This window comes from Chrysemys picta, chromosome 7 (assembly GCF_011386835.1).
Source record: "Chrysemys picta bellii isolate R12L10 chromosome 7, ASM1138683v2, whole genome shotgun sequence".
Taxonomy (NCBI): Eukaryota; Metazoa; Chordata; order Testudines; family Emydidae; genus Chrysemys; species Chrysemys picta.
In genome coordinates, this window is record NC_088797.1 from 79,194,559 (window position 1) to 79,219,958 (window position 25,400).

General features: G+C 44.1%; 1 protein-coding gene across 12 annotated transcripts in view; it reads right to left on the reverse strand.

Annotated features, from left to right (window-relative positions):
- FAM13C (family with sequence similarity 13 member C) overlaps positions 1 to 25,400 on the reverse strand; it is a 261,546-nt gene that overhangs the window by 71,414 nt on the left and 164,732 nt on the right. For all 12 annotated transcript variants that reach the window (XR_010589230.1, XM_008163198.4, XM_008163202.4 and 9 more), the window contains 3 exons: positions 24,457 to 24,513; positions 17,805 to 18,003; positions 7,541 to 7,662 (listed from right to left, as the gene is read on the reverse strand). Coding sequence is in view for 11 of the 12 variants with exons in the window: in XM_008163198.4 (XP_008161420.2) it covers positions 7,541 to 7,662; positions 17,805 to 18,003; positions 24,457 to 24,513 (378 nt within the window). In the remaining variant the exon portion in view is untranslated. The remainder of the gene's footprint in view (positions 1 to 7,540; positions 7,663 to 17,804; positions 18,004 to 24,456; positions 24,514 to 25,400) is intronic.

The following is a 25,400-nucleotide window of genomic DNA, read 5'->3' on the forward strand; positions in this document are numbered from 1 at the left end:
GTCCACTATGAACCCCGGATCCCTTTCCACAGTATTCCTTCCTAGACAGTCATTTCCTATTTTGTATGCGTGCAACTGATTGTTCCTTCCTAAGTGGAGTACTTTGCATTTGTCCTTATTGAATTTCATCCTACTTACTTCAAACCATTTCTCCAGTTTTCCAGATCATCTTGAATTTTAACCCTATCCTCCAAAGCACTTACAACCCCTCCAAGCTTGGTATTGTCCACAAACTTTATAAGTGTACTCTCTATGCCATTATCTAAATCACTGATGAAGATAGTGAACAGAACCAGACCCTGAACTGACCCCACTCATTATGCCCTTCCAGTATGACTGTGAACCACTGATAACTACTGATAACATTCTGGCAGGAATCCTCTTGAATTTTGACTAAAGAATGAGTAAATAATGCTGGAAAGGGGATATCTCCTACTTTGGTGTTTATTACATGCAGCTCATTTTTATGAGGCAGAGTTTGCAAAGTGTTTCAATTAGTTATTTATAAATTTGATGTCAGTTTTTTATATTTTCAGTCAGATTGTTTAGGTTGACAACTCTGTACTAGCAAAGGTATTACACCTCTTTTCTGCTAATAATGATAATGATGATAATGCAATGATGAACATACTGCAAGCAGAAAGCACCAGGTATTTTCAGATGAGCAGGGATTATACCTACATCAAATACCCAACCTATCTGCAGACACTTGGAATTGCCTCTTCCTCTCACCATAGATAAATGAATGTCCTAAAAGAAAGACTCAAAAAGGAAATTTAATTCTGGCAATTTTGTCTCTGACAATCTAATCCACAGCAGTGGATTTTAGAGAACTGCAATGTAATTTATAATTGATTCCCTCAAAGCAATGAAATACAATCCAAAAATATTTTCCCTGACTCATGATGCTATTATGGCTATAACATCAGTCAATCATCAGGCCAGACCATTGTTCCTTACCATGACTTGTTTACAGCATTCATGTTGGGTAGTGTCATTGGTTTTTAAGCCCGCTTGTGCTACATGACCATATTATTTATATAACATCATAGATATGCATTCTGCTTAACAAAACAGATGAAGACTCAGAGTGAGATTCTCACCCCGGCTCTGCCCCTTTACATTTCCTAAAAGAGTCAGAGCAGTGTAGAGGGGCCCGCAAAGCCCCAGGACTTGCTGGGGAGGATTTCCCAGTAGGAGCTAAAGAAAGCATGCATAAGGCTGCCTTCTCTGAGGACCCTCTCACAAGCCCTATCATCGTGAGTGTGCTGGGGATGGGACTGGGGGAGGGAAGGGTATATCAGGCTAAGACCACATTGTACAGTGCTGTGGCAATTCCAGGCAGCACTACAGGAGATTCTAGGGAGGCTGCCGTAGCTTGGACAGGACCCCAGGGCTATCTAAATTATACTGGAGGCCTCTCCAGCTCCTGGTGCAGTCCATGACTGCAGAGCTGCAAAGGTGGCTAAAAGCCACCTCCAAGGGTTGCTCAGAGGTGCAGCACAGATCTCATCCCTAGTCCTTTCCCCAAAGAGTTATAAACTAAGGCTCATGGTCTTGCAACTGTGAACATGCAAGTGTAAGTGTCCTCCTGGGTGAGACCTATTGCACGATCAAGGATTAATTTAATGCAAAAATTAAGAGACAACAAACACTGGGGAGTGGAGGAAGGATGAGGGTAAAGGCCATAAGATAACGGAGTCATTTGGATAAGAAGTGCACATATCACAATGTTTACATAGCTTTATGTAAAACAAGATTTTTGAGAAAGGATTTAGTAGAGGACAGTAGACAGGTAGGGTTGCCAGATGTCCTGTTTTCTACCGGAATGCCTGGTCAAAAAAGGACACTGGGAGCTCCGGTCAGCACTGCTAACTGGGCCGTTAAAAGTCTGGTTGACGGCGCAGCAGTGCTAAGGCAGGCTTCCTGCCTGCTGTGGCCTCCGCATGGCTCCCGGAGTCCCGGAAGCAGCAGCATGTCCTCCATCGGGCTTCTACATGTAGGGGCAGCCAGGGGGCTCCACACGCTGCCCCCACCCCAGGCGACAGCTCCGTAGCTCCCATTGGCCGAGAACTATGGCCAATGGGAGCTGCGGGGGTGGCACCTGCGGACGGGGCAGTGCACAGAGCTGCCTGGCCATGACTCCATGTAGGAACTGGATGGAGGACATGCCGCTGCTTCCGGGAGCTGCCTGAGGTAAGCACTGCCCGGAGCCTAAACCCCTGACCCCCTCCCACAGACCTGGATCCCCTTCCTGCCCTCTGAACCCCTTGAGCCCAGCCCAGAACACCCGCCTGCACCTCAAACCCCTCATCTCCAGCCCCACTCCAGAGCCTGCGCCCTCAGCTGGAGCCCTCACACACACACACGCACTCCAAACCCCTGCTCCATCCCGGACCCCCCTCCCACACCCTGAACCCCTCATTTCTGGCCCCATCCCAGAACCTATATCCCTAGCCCAGAGCCCCAGAACACCTTCCGCACAGCAACTCCCTGGCTCAGCCCGGAGCTCCCTCCCATACTCCAAACCCCTCAGCTCCACCCCCAGCCTGGAGCCTCTGCCTGCACCTCAAACCCCTCATCCCCAGCCCCACCACAGAGCCCGCACCCCCAGCCAGTGCCCTCACCCTCTCCTGCACCCCAACCCCTGTCTCTGCCCGGTGAAAATGATCGAGTGAATGAGGGTGAGGAGAGTGAGCAACAGAGGGTGGGGGGGATGAAGTGAAAGGGGCGGGGCCTCAGAAGGGGGGCTTGGAGGAGAGGAGGGGCAGGGCAGGGGCGGGGCAAGGATGTTCCATTTTGTGCAAGTAGAAAATTGGCAACCCTATAGACAGATGAAGAAAGGGGATTACCAGGCATAGGAAACTGCATGAAAGAAGGAACAAAAGCAGGTAAGAGAAGGACAGAAAAGGAATATAGAGATGAGAAGCTTGGGCTAAGAGTAGAGGATGAGGAGAAGGAAAGGAAACAAATGCATAGACATAGCAAGTAATTAAGCTCTGGAGAGGAGATAACAGTGATCTGAGTCATAAAAGAGGGAGAGTGGTCACCACTGGAGAGGCAGATCTAGGAGTTGTCAATGTAAGGATATTGGTTAAAGTTTACAAACAGGTATGGATGTCAAAGGACAGCGTCTGGAGGAAGAAGTGGAGAATGCCAGTGACAGACCTCAGAAGAAGACCTTGAAAGTAACAGGAAGAAGGAGGAGGAAGTTGTTCCACTGAGCAAGATACTGAAGAAGCAATTAGCGATAGGGAAAGTACCAGGAAAGCAGAGTCCTTAAAGCCTTATTGTACTATCTGGATTAATTTATCTGATCATTTGTGGAAAATGCATTCATACATGCTTTAACCAAAGAAGTCCCAGAGCATATGCAACTGGAAATGAGAAGCCATCTAAAGCACAACAGAGACTGAAGACCTTATGAAAACTTGCAATAGGATCAACACAGTTAAGAGGGTTGTTGGGGAACAGTAGTTTCAAAGAGTGAGTGAGGTTTAATATGGATCAGGTAGAAAGAGTTGAAGGGGAGGGCTTTATGAGGGGTAGCTGAACTGAATTCCATTAAAAATGAGGTTTGCCCAATCCCATTGACCTGGGAAAAATAGTATGTGACAATGCAATCAAAGACCATATCATAATGCAAATGCCACACTCCTATTTCCTCCGGCAGGGCCATATCCCTCTCTGCTCCTGTCCCATTCCCCTTCTGCTTCTTCCCCATACTTGTCCTTCTCCCCCTAACCCCACCCCTCTCCTCACCCTGTTGCATTTCAGTCAGGCAGCTTCCTCCTCCAAACTGCCTGGGTGCCAGCATAGGGAGCACTGAGAGCACAGGAGAGAGAGTATCCCTACTCCTAGTTCTGGTGCCCAGTACCACAGCGGACCTGGCTACCAGAATGAGCAATTACGGGAAAAGTCCTACTCAGCCCTTGGCTAGATTATACTCTGTGAACTCTGAAAGGATGGAGCATGCTCAGTGGAAACAGCATGTTCAGAGAATTTTGTTACCCGCCTCTAACAAATCTTTATTGTACATGTACAAACAGTGGTTTTCAGAGATTTATAATTCAGCAAAGTTGGATGGATTTTCATAGGGACAACAAAAGACAACTCTCTGACTCCAGGGTGACCCACCTGCCAAATCTCAAAACCCTGCTCCAAAGCATGGACATGCTACAGCTAGTATTGCCAAACCTGAGTATCCAAAAAAAATGTGTCAGGTCCCAAAAATCATGAGACTGGTTTTAAAAATATGAGATTTAAAAATACTACAACTACTTTTTCTTGTTATTCTTATTTATTTGTACTAACATAGTGCCTTGGAGCCCTAGTCATGCACCTTGACCAAACTGTGCGAGGCTCTGCACAGACACAGAATAAAAGACAATCCCTGACATAATCACTTGACTCCAGGATCTGAGACGTTAAGAAAAATCACCTAATATCACAAGACTTGCAGTAAACTGCAAGAGCTGGCAATACTGTAGCGCTTCTCGACAAAAGAGCTGTAAGAATTTTTTAACATTGGCAAATACAATATATTTTCCTTTAGCCTCATTCTCAGAAATAGCTGAACCGATTTTGCTCAAAGTTAAAACAAACAAACAAAAACCCACAACCTTTTTTTTTTTTGGCCTGAGACAACCATTCACCATGGAATATTTCAGCCCAGATGCTTCAAGTTTTTCAAAGTTATAAACGATTGAAAACAGGAACTTAAACAGTAGAACCCTCATTTCATGAACGACTGGTTCGATGAACCATTTTTATCTCTTGATCAACCAGGTACAGGTATATGTGCTTAAGCAGTGAGCAGAGGTGCCACACACAGAGTGTGGGTGTACTGACCTTCAGTAATTTATTTCACCAATGACTACAGGGACACTAACAGCACAGTATGTATGTACAGTACTGTTTGATGTAGTACAATCCATTAGCAAGATTGTAATAGGCACACTGTATATATTTCTTACCATTCGTTAATTAATTAAAATAGGGGTTCTACTGTAATTGGCAGTTCCTGACCAATGGGAGCTGCAGAGTCAGCGCTCGAGGCGAAGGCAGCGTGCGGAGACCCCCTGCCCACCCCCACCTAGGAGCCATAGCCAGAGGAATATGCCAGTTGCTTTCGGGAGTGCCCTGAGGTAAGTGCCACATCCCCCTCCCCTCCTGCACCCCTGCCCCAGCCCAGGCCGCAGGGACGTGCCTGCCACTTCTGGGAGCAACGGGGAGCCAGGACAGGTAAGCCTATTCTCGAGCGTGCTGGAGGCGCACCTGGGTGGGAAAGGAAGGAGTTGAAGAAGGGGGGAAGAGTTTCTCAGTGGGTCCCACAGACCCCCTGGAGTCCCCTTGGGGACGCTCACCCCAGTTTGAGAAATGCTGTGCTATAGGTATCTGAATTCTGAAATGAGAGATGCCATTGTGCTCAGTATTTTAAGTAAACTTTAACAAGACGAATGACCATAACAAGTCATTTTCTTAGCCTTATTGCCTTGTGGTATGTTCATTTAAGCTTCTGTGTCAGAAAAAACTTCCTAAGCATTGTTTAGCTACCAAGGACATGGGTCAGGGCACAGCTAATGAAAATGCATAGTGGTTTTCAACTCTTAAGACAGTGGTTCAAATTGGGAGATTGAACATGAGTTCGCAAAACTGATACATGTTAGATACCAGAGGACAGATTCACTTAACATAGTGCAGGGAGCTATGAATTACACCTTCTACTGATAGCTAAGTCCCAAGAACTCACCTCAGTGGGGAATAGGTGGTGTTACTACTTCCTCCATCTAGCACAGTCAAGGCAAGCAGCAGCTTCCTGCCAGGGGAACTGTGGCCCAGATCCTCAAATGTATTTAGCTGTCTAATACCCACTGAAATCAATGGCAGTTAGCCACCTAAACAGCTTTGAAATACAGGCCTATGCCAAGGTGTACTGCTGGCATCAGCACCCTCCCTGATTCTGTCAGGATCACATACCCCCACTCACCAGCAGCACTCACTTTTTAGCCTGTGCTAGCCCTCTATGGCCACCCTGACATAAGACAGGTTGTAGCATTTTTGCACCACTGTCCCTTGAAGAATTTATTAGTGCCCTCCCTCAGGTATTAGACCAGCGTAAGCCTCAATAGATCTAGTCCACATTACTGTGCATCAACTTATATTGGGGGTACCAGAAGTAGAGGCTGAAAGCAGTTCACTTTGAAAGCCAATTAAATCCTCGGCCACTCTGTTAAGACTGCGCCCAAGAGTGTGAATTAATGTCATTTGGGATGGTTGCCTACTAAAAACATAACTGGAGGCAATCGGCTTATTTCGCATAAAGCACCAAACTGCCATCAGAGTAGAATTGTCACTACTAACCTAGTCCCAATTTGAACCAGTGCCTGAGAAGGGAAAAGCACTATATATTTCCATTAGCTGTCCCCTGACCCATCCAGCACTCTGGGGCAGAAAGCTGCTCCTACAGGCCCTCTAAAAAGTGATTCTTTTCCTGACTCCTCTTGCCACTTGGCCTCTTGCATAGATTGGCTAATACTCTCCAGCAATGTGCAGTAGGGACACTGCTCAGAGTGTTTTTATGAACAGTTTGCACAAGGGACTTCAGAGTGACTGGGGTCGGTACCGTCTCCTGACTCAGGCACTAACAGTACTAAAAAGGCAGGGAGCCACTTGAAACAGGGAACAAAGAAAATATACAAGACAGACCTTCTTACGTTCACCCAAGAGAACCATTATACCCAGCTTAGTGTTGTTGAGCCATCCTCTAAGCAAGAGATCTGGTGTTTAAAGTGGTGATCCAAGAACTGCAGGTTCAGCACAGTGTAATCTTCAACACTAAATTCAATCCTGTCAATAAGGGCCAAATCTTCTCCTTGTGACATAACCTACATGAACACATTGGACACTGGGGAGGTTATGTAGGCAGAAACAGAAAGGAATCCTTCCTCTAGGCTGCTTCATAGCTGCTATGGATCTTTGGCTACAGTAGCTCCCAGGCTGCTGTGCCCCATTCAATGGGAGTGAGTTAGGTCATGAATCTGTGTAGTCACCTGCACTGAAAACACCTCTTGTGTAGGGCCCAGGGAATCCTCATGGAGCTCTGAGATGAACAGGGGGTGTGGGTGCACTGCATGGAACCCTTCCTGATGGAACCAGACTGATTCCACTGAATTCAGGGCCTGATTTATCCCTAAGTGAATCATAGTATCAAAACTATGCCTGCGCTTGTCATTCCCTGACTTCTCAGTAGAAATATAGATCTGAGAATCAGTGAGGCAAGGGAGGAGGGGAAAGTGTCAGGATGTTTCTGAAACTGGCCCAAGGGAATTGAAAGTTCTGAATTAAGATGAGGGAAAAGATGTTCATCTTGCTTGGAAATTTAAAGTTAAAGTAGGTTATCTCCAACCGCTTTACTATCTGCGAACAGCTCTAGGACTCAGAATAAAGGATACAACTGCCAACGAAAGTCAGGAACTTGAATATTTTATACAGCAGGCAGCATACACACACATTGGCCTTTCTTGCAGTTAAAGCCTACCTTGGTTGAAGTCTCACAACTGTTTCCTGGCATCTGAAAGCCACATTCTGGGTGTAGTCATTAGCGGACATTCCTGTTTTCCCTTGACATTCTGAGAATCCTGGCAATGCATTCTCCATCTCCTGCAGAAACCAACAGAGCACCCTGTCAGCACTGGCCTGGCTGATGTGAACATTTTGCGTAAAAAGAAAAAACAACAGCTGTAGGAAACTGAAAGCTTGTGGAGGGTGGGGTGGGGGGGTGGAATGTTCTATACTGATTTTTTAAAGAGTTATTCCCCTGATGCATAAAGATGGTAATAACAAATGGATAGCAATAACTATAAAAGGTCCCAAAGCACTGTCATTCTTTATTGTACAATGTTTTTGAAAGCAGATTCTGTACAAAAAGACACCAATGGGACAAATGTGTTACCCATCTTCTGTTTCTATTAATTCATTATTTAGACAGCAGACATCAATATGTGTCCTACACTTACTGCTCAGTATGTTCATCTATAAATATTTATATTTGATTCAAGATCATTCAATCAAATAACAAGAAAGATTTCTAGTATGGGTCCCATCTTGAAAACCCTGACTCACAAAAGTAATATTGGTTCATATGAGTAAGGGTTTGTAGGATCAGCTTCCAAATTTGCAACTGATTTTTTCAGGCATGTTAATATTGTTATTAATTTACTAGTAAAATCTTACTTTAGAGTGAGGGAAGGTGAGTGGGACGGAATCTGTTGATTCAGTCACCTTGCCAGTGGGTGGGGGGAAAGCCAGTTTGGTTTTGTGAATGAAATCCAGGACTGGGAATTAGGAAGGCTTGAGTTTTAAGATCAGGCTCTCAATAACTAGCTTTGTTGACTTGAATTAGTCACTCAACCAGTCTCTGCCTCAGTTTTGTTATCTGTAAAATGGGGTAAAAATACCTTCCTATCACACAGGGGTGTTATAAAGATTAGTTAAGTTGATACCGTGTTCTGACAATTTGAAAGGGCAAGTAAATTTTTTCTTCTCCATTATTATTTTTTATTATCCATTATTATGCTAGCAATTTAGAAATCTGAAAATCAATGTTCTTAGCACAGCAACATGTTTGTTTCCACTGCTAAAGTATTTTATTTTGCTGCTGTTTTAGGGCTCAACCCTAGAAATCCACCAAATGACTTCAGTGAGACTACTCATGGAAAAGTTTGCAGAATGAAGCCCCCTCCTCTCTATCCAGGGGTAATGGAAGGGTACTCTGGCACTTTAAGACTTTGTTCTCCTATTTTCTGGCCAGTGTTAGCTATTCTTTAGCTCCCTGTCCTAAACTAAGGGTCTGACTACATAGTCCAACCCTTTCCCCTACCTTGTAGGGTGAAGGGGAAGAAATCCACTTAGCTGCTGTTCCCAGCAATCTCACCTCACCCTCCATGGGGGTTGCTGGGTCTGTACCTTAGGTGGTTCATTGCCAGCCCTTGCTGAGAAGTTTCCTCAGGGTACTTCTCAGCCTCTCTGTCAGCTGATTCCTTCTGCCTGGTTGGAAGGCTTTCACTCCAGCTGTTACTACTCAGGCAATTAGTCACAGGAGTGGAGGGAGACACTCTGTCCATCAACCAGTGCTTAATTTGTACCAGGGCTGAGCCAGGAGTCTTGGCACCTCTGGTCTTGCCTCATCAGTTATGAAAGTAAAAAAAAAATTGCTTGGTCCTGGCACCTCTTTCATTACAAATGTAGCACTGTCATCAACCTATTTTTGGTGGTTGACATTTAGGGTTCATACACCTCATCAGAGACCCCTACTGCTTCAACAGCAAAAATGCCTATTTTCATTTGCTTCTCTGTCTGACCTGTGTCTGACACACTACCCATGAGGTTTGTTTAAATGTACATTATATTGGGAACATGTCTTTACATGAACACATTTCTGTTCACACCACTGCCTATTCAAAAACTACAGAATTTAAGGCACTTTCAAAAATGTCTCTGCTCAGGAGATACTCTGAATGGATGTCCCTTTCAAGTTTTTTATGCTGAGGGATGAGTTCAATAGAGTTATTCCTGATTCAGAGTGGAGTAAGTGGAACAGGAATCAGGCCTCAAGTTGCTAATAAGAAGAGATTATACTTGTGGTTTCTACTTCAGGATAGAACCTCAAGTCCAAGAAGCAATCATTGAGAACCTGCAAGATCTACTGCCACTATGTTTACTGCAGCAGCCTAGGACACTATAACAATATTTTTGATTCATGTATAAGATGGCTTTGTTGCATGCCAACTACCATTTGTTCTGGGCAAGATAATATGCTACTTGACTTTCATGGTATTACTAAGAAACCTTGTTTGTTATTTTCCTTTTTAAAAAATGTCCTTCAGAGCTTTATGACATAGATCCCCCTGTATTTATTTAATTTAGTTTAGCATTGAATGGATAATATTTTATCCAAAAATGGTAACAGAGATCCACATTACAGTGACTGGCACTTTTTGCAGCTGTTCCAGTTTTTCCATTATTATCTAAACAAGATTTTCCCTGGGTTATATAAAATGATGATATACTCTTGGAGACAGAATAGGTCAACACAACTGTTTTAATTAAAGCTCAAGGTAAAATCAGGCTGAACCAGGTTAGCTGACTCTATTTACCCCAAACCTTGGGATGTTTGATAGTCCTTGGGCAGAATGGGCATTTTACTATTAGTTGTGTTACAACAGCAGTGAGAGGCCCCAGATGAGAATAGGGCTGTACTGTGCTAGACACTGTACATACATGTAGTGAGAAATAGTCCCGGCCCCAAAGAGATTACCATCTACATGAGAAAATATTGAAGAAAGGAAGTATTATCATCACCATTTTATGTATGGGGAACTGAGGCCTGGTAAGAGTTAGTGACTTGCCCAAGGACATGCAGTAAGTCTGTAGCAGAATTTGCACTTAAACAGACATCTCCTAAGTTCCAGTCAAGTCACAAAACCCTCTGTGCTCCACTGTCTATCCTCCACCACTAGATTAGCTAGTTCAAACTTCCAAGGCTGATATGGACCATAAGACTTCACCACACAGGGAAGATCCTTTGTAAAGAACAGCAAAATCTGTCCCCTTGTGTAACTGTAAAAGTCTTCCCTTCCTCTCATAAGCAACTCTCAGCCATGCAATATCTCTTGGACTTCCTGATACCACCATCATCAGTTTCAGTTTATTGTGACTGGGGCAATGAAACCAGACCAAGTGACACTGAATTGAAAGGCAACAGAATCCCAACTTAATTCACTTAAACATGTACACATTTATTTTTCAGAATTTATTTCATTTTTGCCCAGTAATTGAAAGGCACTGGCAGAACAGGGACCCAGCATGTCAGGATGTTTTATGTCTTTCTTCCAGAAGTTTTAGCTCATGGAAGGAAAAAAGAATATCCCAAACTGATTTATCTTCAGATTTTTTAAGAAGAATGATATTTTTGGCTGCCTGAATATTGTGTCAAGGATACAGCAAATACCACAGTAGTGATTATACAGCACTGTGTGACCACCTGCTATTTACCACGTACAACACATTCATAAATCTTAACCCAAAGATAAGAAGAAATAAATACATTACAATGAAATATAATACTATTGAATCCCCTTGACACACAAAGGTTGGATTTTGTTGCACCTCAAAAGCACAATTTTGTTACAAAATTGCCTAAAATTCAAAAGTTTGTTTCTGTTAGGGTTACACCATAATCCTAAAATGACAGACACTATTCTTAGAAAGATGCAATTGGCTACTCATAAACCACGTGTGTTCAGGACCTCGGTTTTACATTTCACCAGAAAGAGAGCATCTCTGATAGTGCCGTGTCCCCTCCTGCTATTATGCTGAGGCTGCTTTGTACAGACCTGGAGGGAAGAATGTCTTCTGCTGAACCATCTGTACAATTTAACACAGATCTCCCATCCAAATCTTGAACTGGACCCACTTATTTGACTTATGAAATCTGATAGTATCAAAGCACAAGGTGTCATGGCTAAGTGACAGTCAGGGTCCAGACACCCCAAGGGGAGAACAGGCAGTTTGAAACCCACCCCACCCAAAAAAGCAGTTGAATCAACTAATCGTATACAGTGTCATTGTGCTATAAAAATATGTCAACTGAGGTCTTTTATTACCATTCCAAACAGGGTACAAACAGGGTAGTGTACAAATAGGTATCATTATAGTATTTCCTTTAAAAAGTTATAAAAAGCTGCAAGTGGTTTATATGGAAATCAAACAATGAAAACTTTAGGGGTGCACGACAATGCAAGGCTCACCCTGGGCTCCGTCCAGCAACATTTTTACTTCGCGCAAGTTCTAGAAGGCCACAGGCAGAGTGCCCTGCCCTTAGAAAAGGTTGACCAGACATGGAAACCACGTGCTTTCTCCTTCTCAGAGAACCCAGTTTTCTTTTTACCTCACTAATCAGTGGCTATGATCAAGTCATGAAAGATGCTATTAAAATATATCTATGCATGGATGCAGAGTTAAAACCTTGGTGAGAATTTCATGCCTAAGCCACCCACAGCTGGTGTATATTGACATAGCTCCATTACTCAGTTCTCTGACTCTCGTGTGTTTAAAACCACAACTTTAATGTTGAATTAATAGGAGTGCTTTGGCATTAATGTATTTAATTTATACCAAAGTACCGAATTTCATGTAGCAGTTTTCTGCATTTCTGTCTCTTGTGATTTGTGTCAAGATACCATTTACTTTTCTTAGTCCTTCACCCTGGTGATTAGACTGAGAAATAGGACTGTTATTTGCTCTACTTATTAGCTGGTGAGCTCAGTGCTATTTTATATTTCAGCATCAGTAAAGAATTTAAAAGTGAATCATTTCATAATCCAAATTCATGTTAATGCGCATCAAAGATGAGCTACAGAGGAAGGGGATTAATCAAGAAAAGCAGACTTTGAATTCCACAACCTCACTTCTTATATTGTCTCTCCAGAATATATACTGTACATACTTGATTTTGGTATTTCAGTGGCCCATAACATTTGATTTTATAATAGATTAATACTACAGAATCACTAGAGTGGCTCAGGGAAACAAAACAGATATGGACCATAGTAACCATTTATAGATCCACAGATTTTAAGGTCAGAAAGGACCATTGTGATGATCTACTCTGACCTCCTGCTGAACTCTGGCCACAGGATCAGGGCCGGCTCCAGGGTTTTGGCCACCCCAAGCAGCCAAAAAAAAAGCCGCGATCGTGATCTGCGGCGGCAATTCGGCGGGAGGTCCTTTGCTCCAAGTGGGAGCGAGGGACCGTCCGCCGAATAGCTGGACGTGCCGCCCCCCTCCGGAGTGGCCGCCCCAAGCACCCGCTTGCCAGGCTGGTGCCTGGAGCCAGCCCTGCACAGGACTTCCCTGTATTAATTCCTGCTTCAAATCCAATAGCTGCACTTGAGCTAGAGCATATCTTTTAGAAAAACATTCCATCTTGATTTGAAAATTTCTAGTTATAAAGAATCCACCACAATCCTGGGTAGGTTTCTCCAATGGTTAATTCCCCTCTCCATTAATGCACTTTATTTCCAGTCTGAATAGGTCTAGGTTCAACTCCCAGCCTTTGGTTCTTGTTATACCTTTGTCTGAGAGATTGAACAGCCCTGTATTGTCAAATTTCTGCACCCTGTGTAGGTTCTTATAGAGTCTGATCAAGTCTTCCCTGAGCCTTCTCCCTGGTGCACTCAAACTGCTTGATGGAGATATAAATTCACCTCCTTGTGCTTGATGCCCCTGCCCATATTCCCTAGAATGGATTTGCATTAAGGGAGGATAGGTTGTGATGTCACTCTGCCCGCCCCTTAGGCTTTCTGTTAGGTGGGATTTATGCCAGGGTCTTCATACCCTTACAAAAAAACATCTATAGATTTTAAACAGAAGATGATAATTTCTATATAAGTGTTGTGAACTGTCAAATAGGATTTATCAAGAATTTTATACCTGCTATTAAATTCTACAGTACAGCTCAAAACATCCATGGAAAGGCTATTATTCTCTATTAAATTCTATGGTCTAGTTCCTGAGTTACGTGCAAAATTGTCTCTAAATCACATTTATAGCAGGCTACAATACTTCCTACTAGCAAGGCCAGCTCCAGGCACCAGCTTAACAAGCAGGTGCTTGGGGCAGCCAAGGGAGAGGGGCAGCACCTGCGGCAATTCGGGGACGGCAGATCCCTCACTCCCTCTAGAGGAGCGAAGGACCTGCCGCTGAACTGCCACTGCCGATCGCGACTTTTTTTTTTTTTTTTTTTTTTTGCTTGGGGCGGCAGAAATGCTGGAGCCGGCCCTGCTTACTAGTATATTTGTGTCTTTATCACGTGGGATTTGTGTCTGTACAGATTCTACTACATGGTCCTCTTCACTCAGACATGTTATCGCATTAGATTCTACATAGCACTGGTCAAAATTTCTATCTACAGGAAATTCTGGCATTTCAAAATTATCAGAATGAAAAATCAAAATTTTGATAATTGTCACAAAATGAAATTTCTGAAAAAATTTGTTTTGGGTTAATAAAAATGTTTTTGGGTTTTTGCATTTTTATTTTATTTCGTTTTATTTGTATGTTGTTTTACTGTATTATCTTATTTTATATTATTTTAAAACAAGGGCTTAATAATTGTCTTAAAATTAAAATGTAAAATAAAATAAAAGTTAATATACACAAACTACAAACCAATATAAAATAATTTTAAAAACAAAGAGTCCTTTCAAAATAAAAAAATCAGAAGGTTCCACTCTGAAATGCTTTGTTTCCATTTTTTTCCTAGAAAAAATTCCATCAAAATTGACCAGACGTAGTTCTATGAAATCTTTTAGGTTTCATGCTTCTCTCCCACTTCTGACCTATATCTGTCCTTCCTGTTCAGTTCATAGCCACATATCCCAGTATCCCATTGATCTCTGAAATTTGTTCAAGTTTCAGCAATGCCCATTATGGGCTATATGTTCAAAAGAACTCAGGCTCACTTTTGGACATCTTATTGAGTGGCTTGATTTTCAGTAGTGTGCAACACTAAACAGCTCCCACTGGCAAGAACAGGAACTGAGTGCTGAGGTCTTTTGAAAATGTGATCACTTATCAAGCTTCTTTGCCAGGTATTCTAGTTTGCTTCCCCCCTACTCCCATCCTTGTAAGCTTCTTGTATTGGCCAGGGCCGGCGCCAGGCACCAGGCAACCAAGCACATGCTTGGGGCGCCACCTGGTAAGGGGCGGCCAATCTTGGGGTGGCGGGGGGCAGCGCGGCACAGCATTCCGCGCGGGGGGGTGCTCCGGCGGCGCGGCGCTCGGCGGGGGGCAGCGCGGCGCGCGGCGGGGGGGGCGGCGCAGGGCACGGCGCTCAGGGAGGGGTTCCGGCGGCGCGGCGCTTGGCGGGGGGGCGGTGCGGGGGGCGGCGCTCGGGGGGGTTCCGGTGGCGCGGCGCTCAGCGGGGGGGCTCGGCAGGGTGGCGCTCTTTTTTTGCTGCTTGGGGCAGCAAAAAAGTTAGAGCCGGCCCTGGTATTGGCATATTGACATTTATAGATTTATTTTTGGCCATGTGCTATTTTTATTTCACTCTTTAGTCTGACATCCTGTTACTTTTCTAGGATTTACCTCTACCATTGCAACCTGTCCCAGCACCAGTTCACCTGTAATTTCTGCCCTATTCTTTTATGGATACAGCGATACCCAGGGCCGACTCCAGGCACCAGCCTGGCAAGCAGGTGCTTGGGGCGGCCGCTCCGGAGAGGGGCGGCACGTCCAGGTATTCGGCGGCAATTCGGCGGACGGTCCCTCGCTCCCGCTGGGAGCAAAGGACCTCCTGCCAAATTGCCGCCGCAGATCGCGATTGCAATCGCGGCTTTTTTTTTTTTTGGCTGCTTGGGGCGGCCAAAACCCTGGAGCCGGCCCTGGCGATACCACTCCCTCTCCACAGCCTTTCCACTACCATAGCCATGCATCTGGGTTTCCACTGGTGGAAACTTATAGAATCTGGCCCTATACATACAGATTGCTGTGTATTGAATAAGTGCACCAATTCTCTCCCTACCTCTCAATAGCTCAATACTTGTTCCGTTATTAAAGAGCTAAATTCTGTCAGGAGCAGCTCAAGATGTTGTAACTGCTAAGAGCTTAGTAGCTACTCACACAGAGATGTGAATAAAAATTAAATCTCTGGTATGTCAAAGCAAAATCTGTAATTAGATATTGTCATGATTTGAATAAATGCTTCTTCACTCATTGTAGGAGTGAAATTGGGGAGAGGATGTCATTAAAGGAACATTCTGTATCAATAAAAATAGGGAATCACTTGAACTAGAATGGCTTAATCACTATTTGGAGGGCATTCTTGTTTTCATTTTCAATTGAACATAATTAGGCAGCAGAGCCAGTGAGATGCATATTGGCTGCCTTATGTGTACAGTTGTGAGCTTGTTGAGAGGCTTGGTGGTGGCGATATGTTTAGAAGGAGCCCAGGTGTGCACAGTAGCATGCTGTTTCAAATCATCAGTCTCTTTCCCTTTTTCAAGATAATGGCAACTTGCCATGTAATCAGCAGCTCCTAGAAAAATAACAACACTTTGTTTTCAATTTCAAGTAAAGCAGAGAGTCAGAATGGAAAGAAGCACATTAGATAAAATCAGTTACTAAAACAGACAAAGCGATTTAGAATGTGAAGGTTATAGTATATTGGAGCTCTTGACTTGAAAAACTGCCTCTGAACTTTTCTATAAGCAGAGCCCTTACTTTTCATAAGCACTTTAAACAACAGCCTGGGTGCCAGATGTACACTTGGTTCAAGAAAACAACAAAACAAACCTAGAGGTCCATGCAGCCACACCGGGCCTGCAGATGGGGCTTAGGTGAATGCATAGTCTCTTACATGAGAGTGAACTAGGAGTTTGTAAAATGTGCGCCTTGGGAAACATTTTCCCCAGAAAGCCACAATCCAGCGAGCTGCTTCATGTGGGCAGACTCCACTGAAATCAATGAGTCAAAGAGGTCTGTCCCTGGAGAGCTCACTGCTGGATCGGGGCCCAAACTATAGCCCAATCAATGATGAGAGTACTTTAACTTCCTGTGATGAAGTAACATTTATTTTATGTGGGAACCAATCATATTCATAGTGCTAATTCTGTTATCTATGAGATACTGTATCAGTGCTCAGTTCAGAGGTGGGGGCAGAATGGTACCAAGCTTCTCACTGATTGGAAACAGGGCCTGGGGAAGAGTGGGTGGGAGTGGCTTTTTTGTTTCCCAATCCAAATGCTGTATCACAGGGAAACTTCATGGCTTATTGGAGGTTTTCCCCCTCCAGATGTTGCACTTTTCAGTTGCATCAATAGTTTATGGAGATCTAATTACATGATCACAAAATACTACATAAAACTAAACCAACATTCTCAGTTAAATTCTTTGAGCCAAACTCACTGGTGAGATAAAAATGGGGCAAATGAGCTGACAATGGGTGATTTGCCCAACTTTAGCTTTTAGTGAGTTTGAGATACAGGTGTGACATACATGACAACTGAAAGGGGGCACAGATTCAGGGCAGCAAGAAAAATAATTAACAAGAGGGTAAGAGATCAATCATCTCTCCCCCTTACTTTATGCCCTCCTGATCAGCTGCTTTTCCTGATATACTTCCCCTTGTGCTGCTAGTGAGAGTCTGTCTACCCTCTCTGGGAGAGTCACTCCCAGCTGCAGTGTAGACATACCCTAAGTATATTAGTTTCACTAATTTTTCATACCCACTGAACAGGATAAAGGGATAAGATGTAACATCCTCCAGCCATCTTACCAAATATCTCCTAATAACTAAGAATTAATAAACCATTACAGTATTTAGTGGTTTGACATAGACACCAGTCTAAATCTCTAGCACAAGCCACACAAGAGAAAGATCTTGCCGTTATTCCAGCACGTCCAGGAAATACAAGAAGATAACTCAGAAGGAGAAATAATTTGCACGTCCTCACTATGGGCCATACTATGACACCCTTACTCTCAGCAGTGAGCAGCTGCGGATTCAGAATCTATCACTATATCAGGGAATTCTCACTGATTCTGCATGATTCCCTTACTGAAAGAATTACTTCAACTGCAGTGTCACTTGTACCAGATACATAGCCCAAATCATTGTGGAGGTGAGTCAGAGCAGGGATTAATAATGCTATCATTTGCATCACTTTGCATTTAAAACATATTCCTGCTATGACACCGCACCATAAATATCTAGCAGAAATAGATACATTTTATTTTATTACCTGACTTTCTTCATGGTTTTTCCCATTTTCTAGTTTTGCAATGGATTTGGGCTTTCTTAATTTTAAGTTGCCCATTCCAACCCGTAGTGTACAGTCATGAGCTGTCTGTTCCACGTGCTGCTGGGTATCTCGTAATGCTGGCTGGCTGTCCTCTAAGACTGTAGTGTTGTTGGGATAGTTTTCTTTGTTGTTTTCATCTCTAGAAGAAAATAAAACCAAAAGGTGTAAGCAGGATTTTAGCCATCTCTCAGAACAATACTGAGGAGGACTGGTGCCAAGGTCTCAGTTTTATTTGATATGTTAGCATTGCCAGGGTAAGGACACATATGAGCTAAACATTGTGTATGTTAATAAAACAAGTCTCCGTTATAGTCTGCAGTTTATTATCAGACCATATGCTAAATCAGGGGTCGGCAACCTTTCAGAAGTGGTGTGCCGAGTCTTCATGTATTCACTGTAATTTAAGGTTTCGTGTGCCAGTAATACATTTTAATGTTTTTAGAAGGTCTCTTTCTATAAGTCTTTAATAAATAACTAAACTATTGTCGTATGCAAAGTAAATAAGTTTTTTAAAATGTTTAAGAAGCTTCATTTAAAATTAAATTAAAATGCAGAGCCCCCCAGACCAGTTGCCAGGACCCGGCAGTGTGAGTGCCACTGAAAATCAGCTCCCATCCTGCCTTTGGCACGTGTGCCATAGGTTGCCTACCTCTGTGCTAAATGCATGAGTACACATTTGTATATAGAGTAATTTAAGCAACTGTAATTTAGGGGTCTGTAAACTGTGAGGCCTGAGCTACGCTACAAAGGTAGGTCGACATAAGTTGCCTTTCATTGACCTAGTTGTGCATACGTCTATATTCAAATTTGTCTCTCACTGATGTAAGCATCCTGTTAAGGCAACACAGTAACACCAGCTCTCCAAATGGCTTTGAACCATGGTCAATCTACTGTGGTTGACACCGTGTGAGTGCAGACACCACGTGACTTATGTCAACCCTAACAGTCGTCCAGAAGCTGTCCCACAATGCCTGACACTGACTGCGATAGCCCCGTGGTTCCGGAGAGCAGAAGCCATCCCCCCTCCCTTTATAAAACCTGCATATTTTTGAAATGCCTTTTCCTGATTGCCCAACTTGACATGCACACCTAGCAGCTCTCCCTTCTTGTGTGCAACTGCCCAACCAACCATGCTGATGCCACGCTTTAGATGCACATCTGGGCCTGTGGGGAGAAGAGGCTGTTCAAGCGCAGCTATGGCGTAGTTGTAGAAACATGGACATCTACAGGCAGTGAATGGGCAGATCAGGGATCAGCAGCAATGCTGCATAAAAGCAAAGGAACTGCAGCAGGCATGCCAGAAGGCCAGGGAGCTCAACAGTCGATTCGGTGCCAAGCCACAGGCCTGCTGTTTTTACAATGAGCTGCACCCCACAAAGCGACATGGATCTCTCCAATGAGCCCAAGACACAGACCCCTTGTTTTGAACAGCAAAGAAGAGGAAGATGGGGTACATACAACTGCGGGGTCCAGCTATGCTGTGAGCCAGAATCTGCCCGAGACTCCACGTAGTCCAGTAACTCCCTGCGGGTGCGCCCCATTCAGGGGAAGGAACCTCAGGTAAGCGTGAAGGCATTTCCTATTGTAATGTTGAAATGCCAAGATGGTGCCTGACCCCAACATAGCAGAACACAGGTATTGACTTATACTAGAAGAGGTAGCAGTATAACTAAGAGAGGTGGAGCTGTTATCTCCTTTTCATTCCCTGCAGAGAGTTACCTGCCCATGAGCAGTACTTGGTTTATAGACACAGGTATGTGCCTTGAATTCTCCTGAGAGATCTTGTTGCAACTTTCTTGGAGGTAGTCTGCAATCTTCTTCTGAAGGTTTCTAGTATTGGCAGCCTTATTGCTCTGTGATAGGACACATTCCCACACCAGTCTCTGATGTCTTCGGCAGGCACCACTGCAGTAAACAGGCTAGCAGAGTATGGGTCCAGGTGGCTTAGGGACACAAGTAACTGCTGTGCTCTCTTCATTACCCTTGGGAGTGAGATATCAGCTAAAATCACCATCGCCTGGGAAAAACAGCGCTGGTGCTCAGTGCTATTAACTTGCACTCATACACATGGAAATAGGGGCCAAATTTTTACTGTTTCATGCCACCAAACAATTCCCTCCTCATACCCCCCATTCCCTACACCTGTTCTTGGCCATACTCAGTGTGGCTGGGACTGGATAGGCGTGTTGTGCACAGGTGCTCCAAGGCGGAAGTAGCAATAAGCATGTCGTGTTTAAAATGTTAGGGGACAAAAGGGAAGGAAGTTCTGAAACTTAACTTGCACTTTCTGCTGTCACTATACCTACAATGACACCTCTGTATGTTTTATCCGTAGATGCTACCAGTGCATTCCTCCATATCCGCAGATTGCCTGACCATGATAAGGAGGAAAAAGAAGAGGACACAGGAGGATATGTTCATCAAGATCCTGCAAACCAGTGCTGCATTGGACCATGAACAGAGTACTTGGAGGGTGAACATTGCAGACGGCCTGGAGAAAGAAAGAAAGCAGATAGAAGAAAGGTCCAGGAGTCCCAGCAGAAAAAGGACAGGGAGCTTTTTCAAGGGACAGTAGAAAAAACACAGCTTCACATACACTGACTTGTGAGAGTCACAGTTGCTATATGGGTAGCCAAAATGTATATGAATGTTCTGTCCCCTTATTAAGTTCTGTTCCATTAATTTATTTTAGAAGTTTTTATTGAATGCCTTTTTTAATTGCACCTTTTTTGCACTGGTTTTGTTATGTAATAAAAATCTATTTTTGGTAAATAATCGATCTTTATGACTTCATAACATATGCTGGAGAATGCATAGCACTACTGAAAGCTCCCACGACCTGTTATTGTAGAGGTCAACAAAACTCATAGGATCAGTGACAAACACAGTGTAATAATTATAAATTCACAGCAAGCACCATATAATTAATAGGCACATTGCCAGACAGTGTTATATTAATAAATGTACACCAAGGACCATACAATTCCTAAAAGCCCCCAAAACTTCAGGACAGGTAGGGCACAGTCCACACAATGCATTGCTGTGGCTGACCGTTAAAGTGCTCTGTCAAGGCCTCTCTCGACTGTAGAGCTCCGCATTAAGTTCTTCCAATAGCCCTTGTGGCTGGCTGTGCAAACTCAGGAGAAACACGCTTCATCTCCACTGTGGCGGCAATTTTTCCTCCTTTGTTTCATAGATATTATGCAGGACACAACAGGTAGCTATAACCACTGTTTTTTCCCCCTCTTGCAGAGATCCGATCTCGTGAGTAAACATCACCAGCATCCCTTCAACCACCCATAGACATTCAACTGCCATTCTGCACCTGCTGAGCTGGTAGCTGAATCTTTCCTTGGTGTTGTTGAGGTGGCCAGTGTATGACTTCATGAGCCAGGGAAGCAAGGGATAGACTGGGTCCTCCAGGATCACTATTGGCATTTTATCACCACCAATGGTAATCTGCTGGTCATGAAAAAATGTCCCTACTTGCAGCTTTCTGAACAGTCCGGTGTTCTCAAAGATGTGAGTGTCATGAACCTTCCCTGACCAGTCCACACTGATGTCAGTGAAGCATCCCTGGTGATCCACCAGGGTTACATAACCATAGAAAAGTAGCCCTTTCCGTTGAAGTACTCTGGGGCAAGGTGATCTGTTGCCAAAATAGCAATAACGTGATACCTATTGCTCCACCACAGTTCGGGAACCCCACTATGTCGCGTACAGTACTGAGAGTCACAGTCTTGTGTAGCAGGATACAATTAATGGCCCCACATACTCGCATGACAACTCCAAAACGGTTTCCTGCTGACCAGCTGCAATTGGGAGTTGCAAGTTTCCACAGTGTGATCGCCACTCGCTTGTCAACTGTCAGTGCATCTCTTAGTCTGGTGTCCCTGCATTAGAGCTGGGAAGAGCTTGGCATCCAGATCCAGGAACGTGGCCTTTCACATCCAAATGTTCTGCAGCTACTGCTCATCATCCTGAACCTGCATTACAATGCATTCTCACCAGTCAGAGCAGGGATCAGTAACCTTTGGCACGTGGCCCGCCATGGTACGCACCCTGGCAGGCCGGGCCGGTTTGTTTACCTGCCGCGTCTGCAGGTTCGGCTGATCGTGGCTCCCATTGGCTGCAGTTCGCCGTTCCAGGCCAATGGGGGCTGCAGAAAGTGGCGCGGGCTGAGGGATGTGCTGGCCGCTGCTTCCTGCTGCCCCCATTGGCCTGGAGCGGTGAGCTGCGGCCAGTGGGAGCCGAACCTGCGGACGCGGCAGGTAAACAAACCGGCCCGGCCGGCCAGGGTGCGTACCATGGTGGGCCACGTGCCAAAGGTTGCCGATCCCTGAGTCAGAGATTGTTTCTCAGGCCCAGAAGCAGCACTACTGTCTGCAGCTTCCCCGTAAGTGCCACCAACAACCTTGAATTGGTTCTTGCTACATCCCACAGCAATCTGTCTTCCACAAAATTGTCATGTCCCCCACACTGCTAAGGTTCTTCCTATGGTTCTGCAAATACCAGAGATCGTTCGTCCTGTGTTTGCAGTTCTCATAACAATAGTGCAATAGTGAAGAGAGGTTTAATTAGACCCTGAGACACTCTTAGGAGCTCAGGCTCCATGCTTCTGTCAGAGATGGCAGACAGACAGAAGTGCTGCAGGGTTTTGTGGGATTTTTTAAAAGGCATGAAAATTATGGGGTAGGGGTGGTATTATAGGATGGAGAAAGCTGCTTGATGTGAACTTGACCCCTTCCTCCCAGTCACCCCTATGCAACTCACTTCTGCCCTACTATGCAGTGCCAAAGTTCCCAAGAGACAGTGTTCCAGATGGCGGGGAGTTGCATACTAAGATACCTATCCAATGTGCACCACACATTGACCCAAGCACTCCTGATGAATACATGCAGTGCCAACACAAGGAGCCAAGTGCACACGCATGAGTGATATACTAACTGTGGCAGCTTTATGCCAATGTAACTTGCATTGACCAATGTTTGCAGCATAGATATGGCCTTAGAGTTGCTACTTTTTTGCCTTCCCATACTAAAAGTCAAAAGCATCTTTTCCCATATCATCACCCAATGCCACAGGCTTCAGAAGTCATTGGTTTAGCTGGGCTGTAGCCCTACTAATATTGTGGTCTTTCCCCTCACACAAACTGTGGCTTCCTACATCCGTGACCTCATTCAGCAAACTCCCTTCCCCATCCTTTCATATCTCCTTGCTCTTTCCACTCAGTTTTTCACCCTTCCTCTGGGCTACTATATCCCCTCCATGTCTGCTGGAATAAGGGAGAAAGAAGGGTATATGAAGTAGGATTTGGACAGCCAGAGTAGGACAGGTTTTGAGCTGAGAGGAGCAAAAGCATGCCTGCCTTCTTTTTCCTACCTCATGTCCAGACATGTTCCCGCTTCATCTTTCCTAGCCTAGATTCCAGCCATACCATTGCCCTTCCCTCCACTCCCTCCCAGGCAGTCACTATCACTTCCTAGAGGAAGGCATCCAGTACTCACACTCCTTCCCCACCGCATCTTAGTCCAGAAAAAAAATGAGATAAGTTTGGTAGCTTGTGGGAGGCAGCTGGACAAGTTGGTGAAAATTATATCAGAATCCTGATTGCAGGAAAGGGTCACCATGCATAACAGCAAATCACAGCCTAGGTGGTTTAATTAGACCCTGGGACACTCTTGAGAGCTCAGGTAAAAGTTGTGGCTAGGACAGAAGTCTCATCTTTGTCTGGCAAGCAGAGTACAACCTTTCCTCCCAGATGCAGACCTTGCTGCAGTTATCCATGCCTTTGTTACTTCGAAGTTAGATTCCTATAATACACTTTGTATAGAACTACACAATCAAACTATTCAGAAATTTAAGCTAGTGAGAGAGTGGGGCTGCTAAGCAGTGCATCATGAGAGAATAGGTTACCGGCCATGCTCTGTACTCTACACTGGCTGCCAGTTTTCACGTGGAAGCCAGGATGTTGGTTTTAACCAATAAAGCCCTAAGATTTGTGACCTGACTACTTGAGAGATCACCTCGCTCCCTGTCTGAACTCCAACAGCTGAGATTATCAGAGAAGCTTGAGTTGGACCACCTCAGGAGTTTAATAGAGAGCAGCCCGTTGACACAGAATTCTCTGTATTGGGACCCCACCTACAGAACTGGCTTTTCCCTGTTTGGCTCACCAGGGCCCAGATGTGTTAACCTCGTAGGCACCAAAACTTTTCCCCCAAGGAAATGGGTTGTGGATAGAAAGTTTGGTCCGGGTAGCTATTATTGTTACTGGGTGGGCTGCTTTCTCTTGCATAGGCAGTTCTAGAAATATATTGAAATACAGTTGGTTTTAAATTGTCTAAATTTTAAATTGTCTGGAATGCTATGCTGTGTCGTCCAAAAGCAGAAATACACAAACATACCCTGGGTGATTTTCATCTCAATAATACTTAAACTAAACTATTCTGTAATTTAGAAGAATTTTAATTTTCAGTGATGATGACCCTTGAGTTTTTGGTTACCATTAACAGATGATCCCTGATAGACAGGGATGAAAGAAAGTCAGATCCCTTGCCAAGGGTTTTCGGATAAGATATAGAGTAAATACCTGTGGATGGAGCTTGCTGCTTGGTCTTCATGTACAGACTCTGTATCCTCGTCACACCTTGAAAATGGATATAAAATCATTATTGACTTTTTGCCAGTTGCATACTTTATCTTTTCAGTAACAAAACTGGTCAGTTTGAAGTGACACGTACAATTCTCTAAACATTCCTCTTTCTCAAGCTTTAATTGACGTCAATTCATGGCATAGTTTCTCTGTTTGCAAAGTTTGTTGTGATATTTTAAAATCTGATTTTCTGCAGAATTAGATAGACCATTTGCTCACTCTCTTTTGTCTTACTGGAAATCCATGACAAATAAAATGCAGCTTCTACTGTTAAAATTGTAGAAAATAAAGGACACATCCTTCTTTTTAATTGCTAAAAGCCTACTTTGCTCAAAGTATTATAAACAGTAATTAACTTAACACACAGTGCATTTTTTCCTCCAAGACCATAATTAGAAGGAGAAAATGCCGTTACATTAAATACCCAACTGTTGACCAGAGATTCAGAATGACATCAAGTATAGATTAACTTTGCAATGCTGAGTGCAAGACGATCTGCAGATCCAAACTGCAATGCACAATGGAGGCTTCTCTTGCCATCTAGACCCAGATATAAAGAAGAGTCTACCTTCCACTCTATTAATTCTGGACAAATGTTTGCCCCTCCCCCACCCTCTTCTCTTCACCCTCTGCTCATACTCACACTGCACAAACACTGAACAGGCCTGGATTACTTGATGCTAGCTGGCAGAAGAATCTATTCATTATGTGGGAAGCAACCTGTAATTCAGTTGATTCATTAATTATTGACGAAAGCTGCCTGGCTCTGGAAAGAACACGTTAAATGATAAACGTGTATCCCTCCATGGCAATTTGATGGTAAGATTTTAATATGCTCCTCTCCCTGCCAGTCTTCTGCTGGTATCTTTATCAACAGGCAA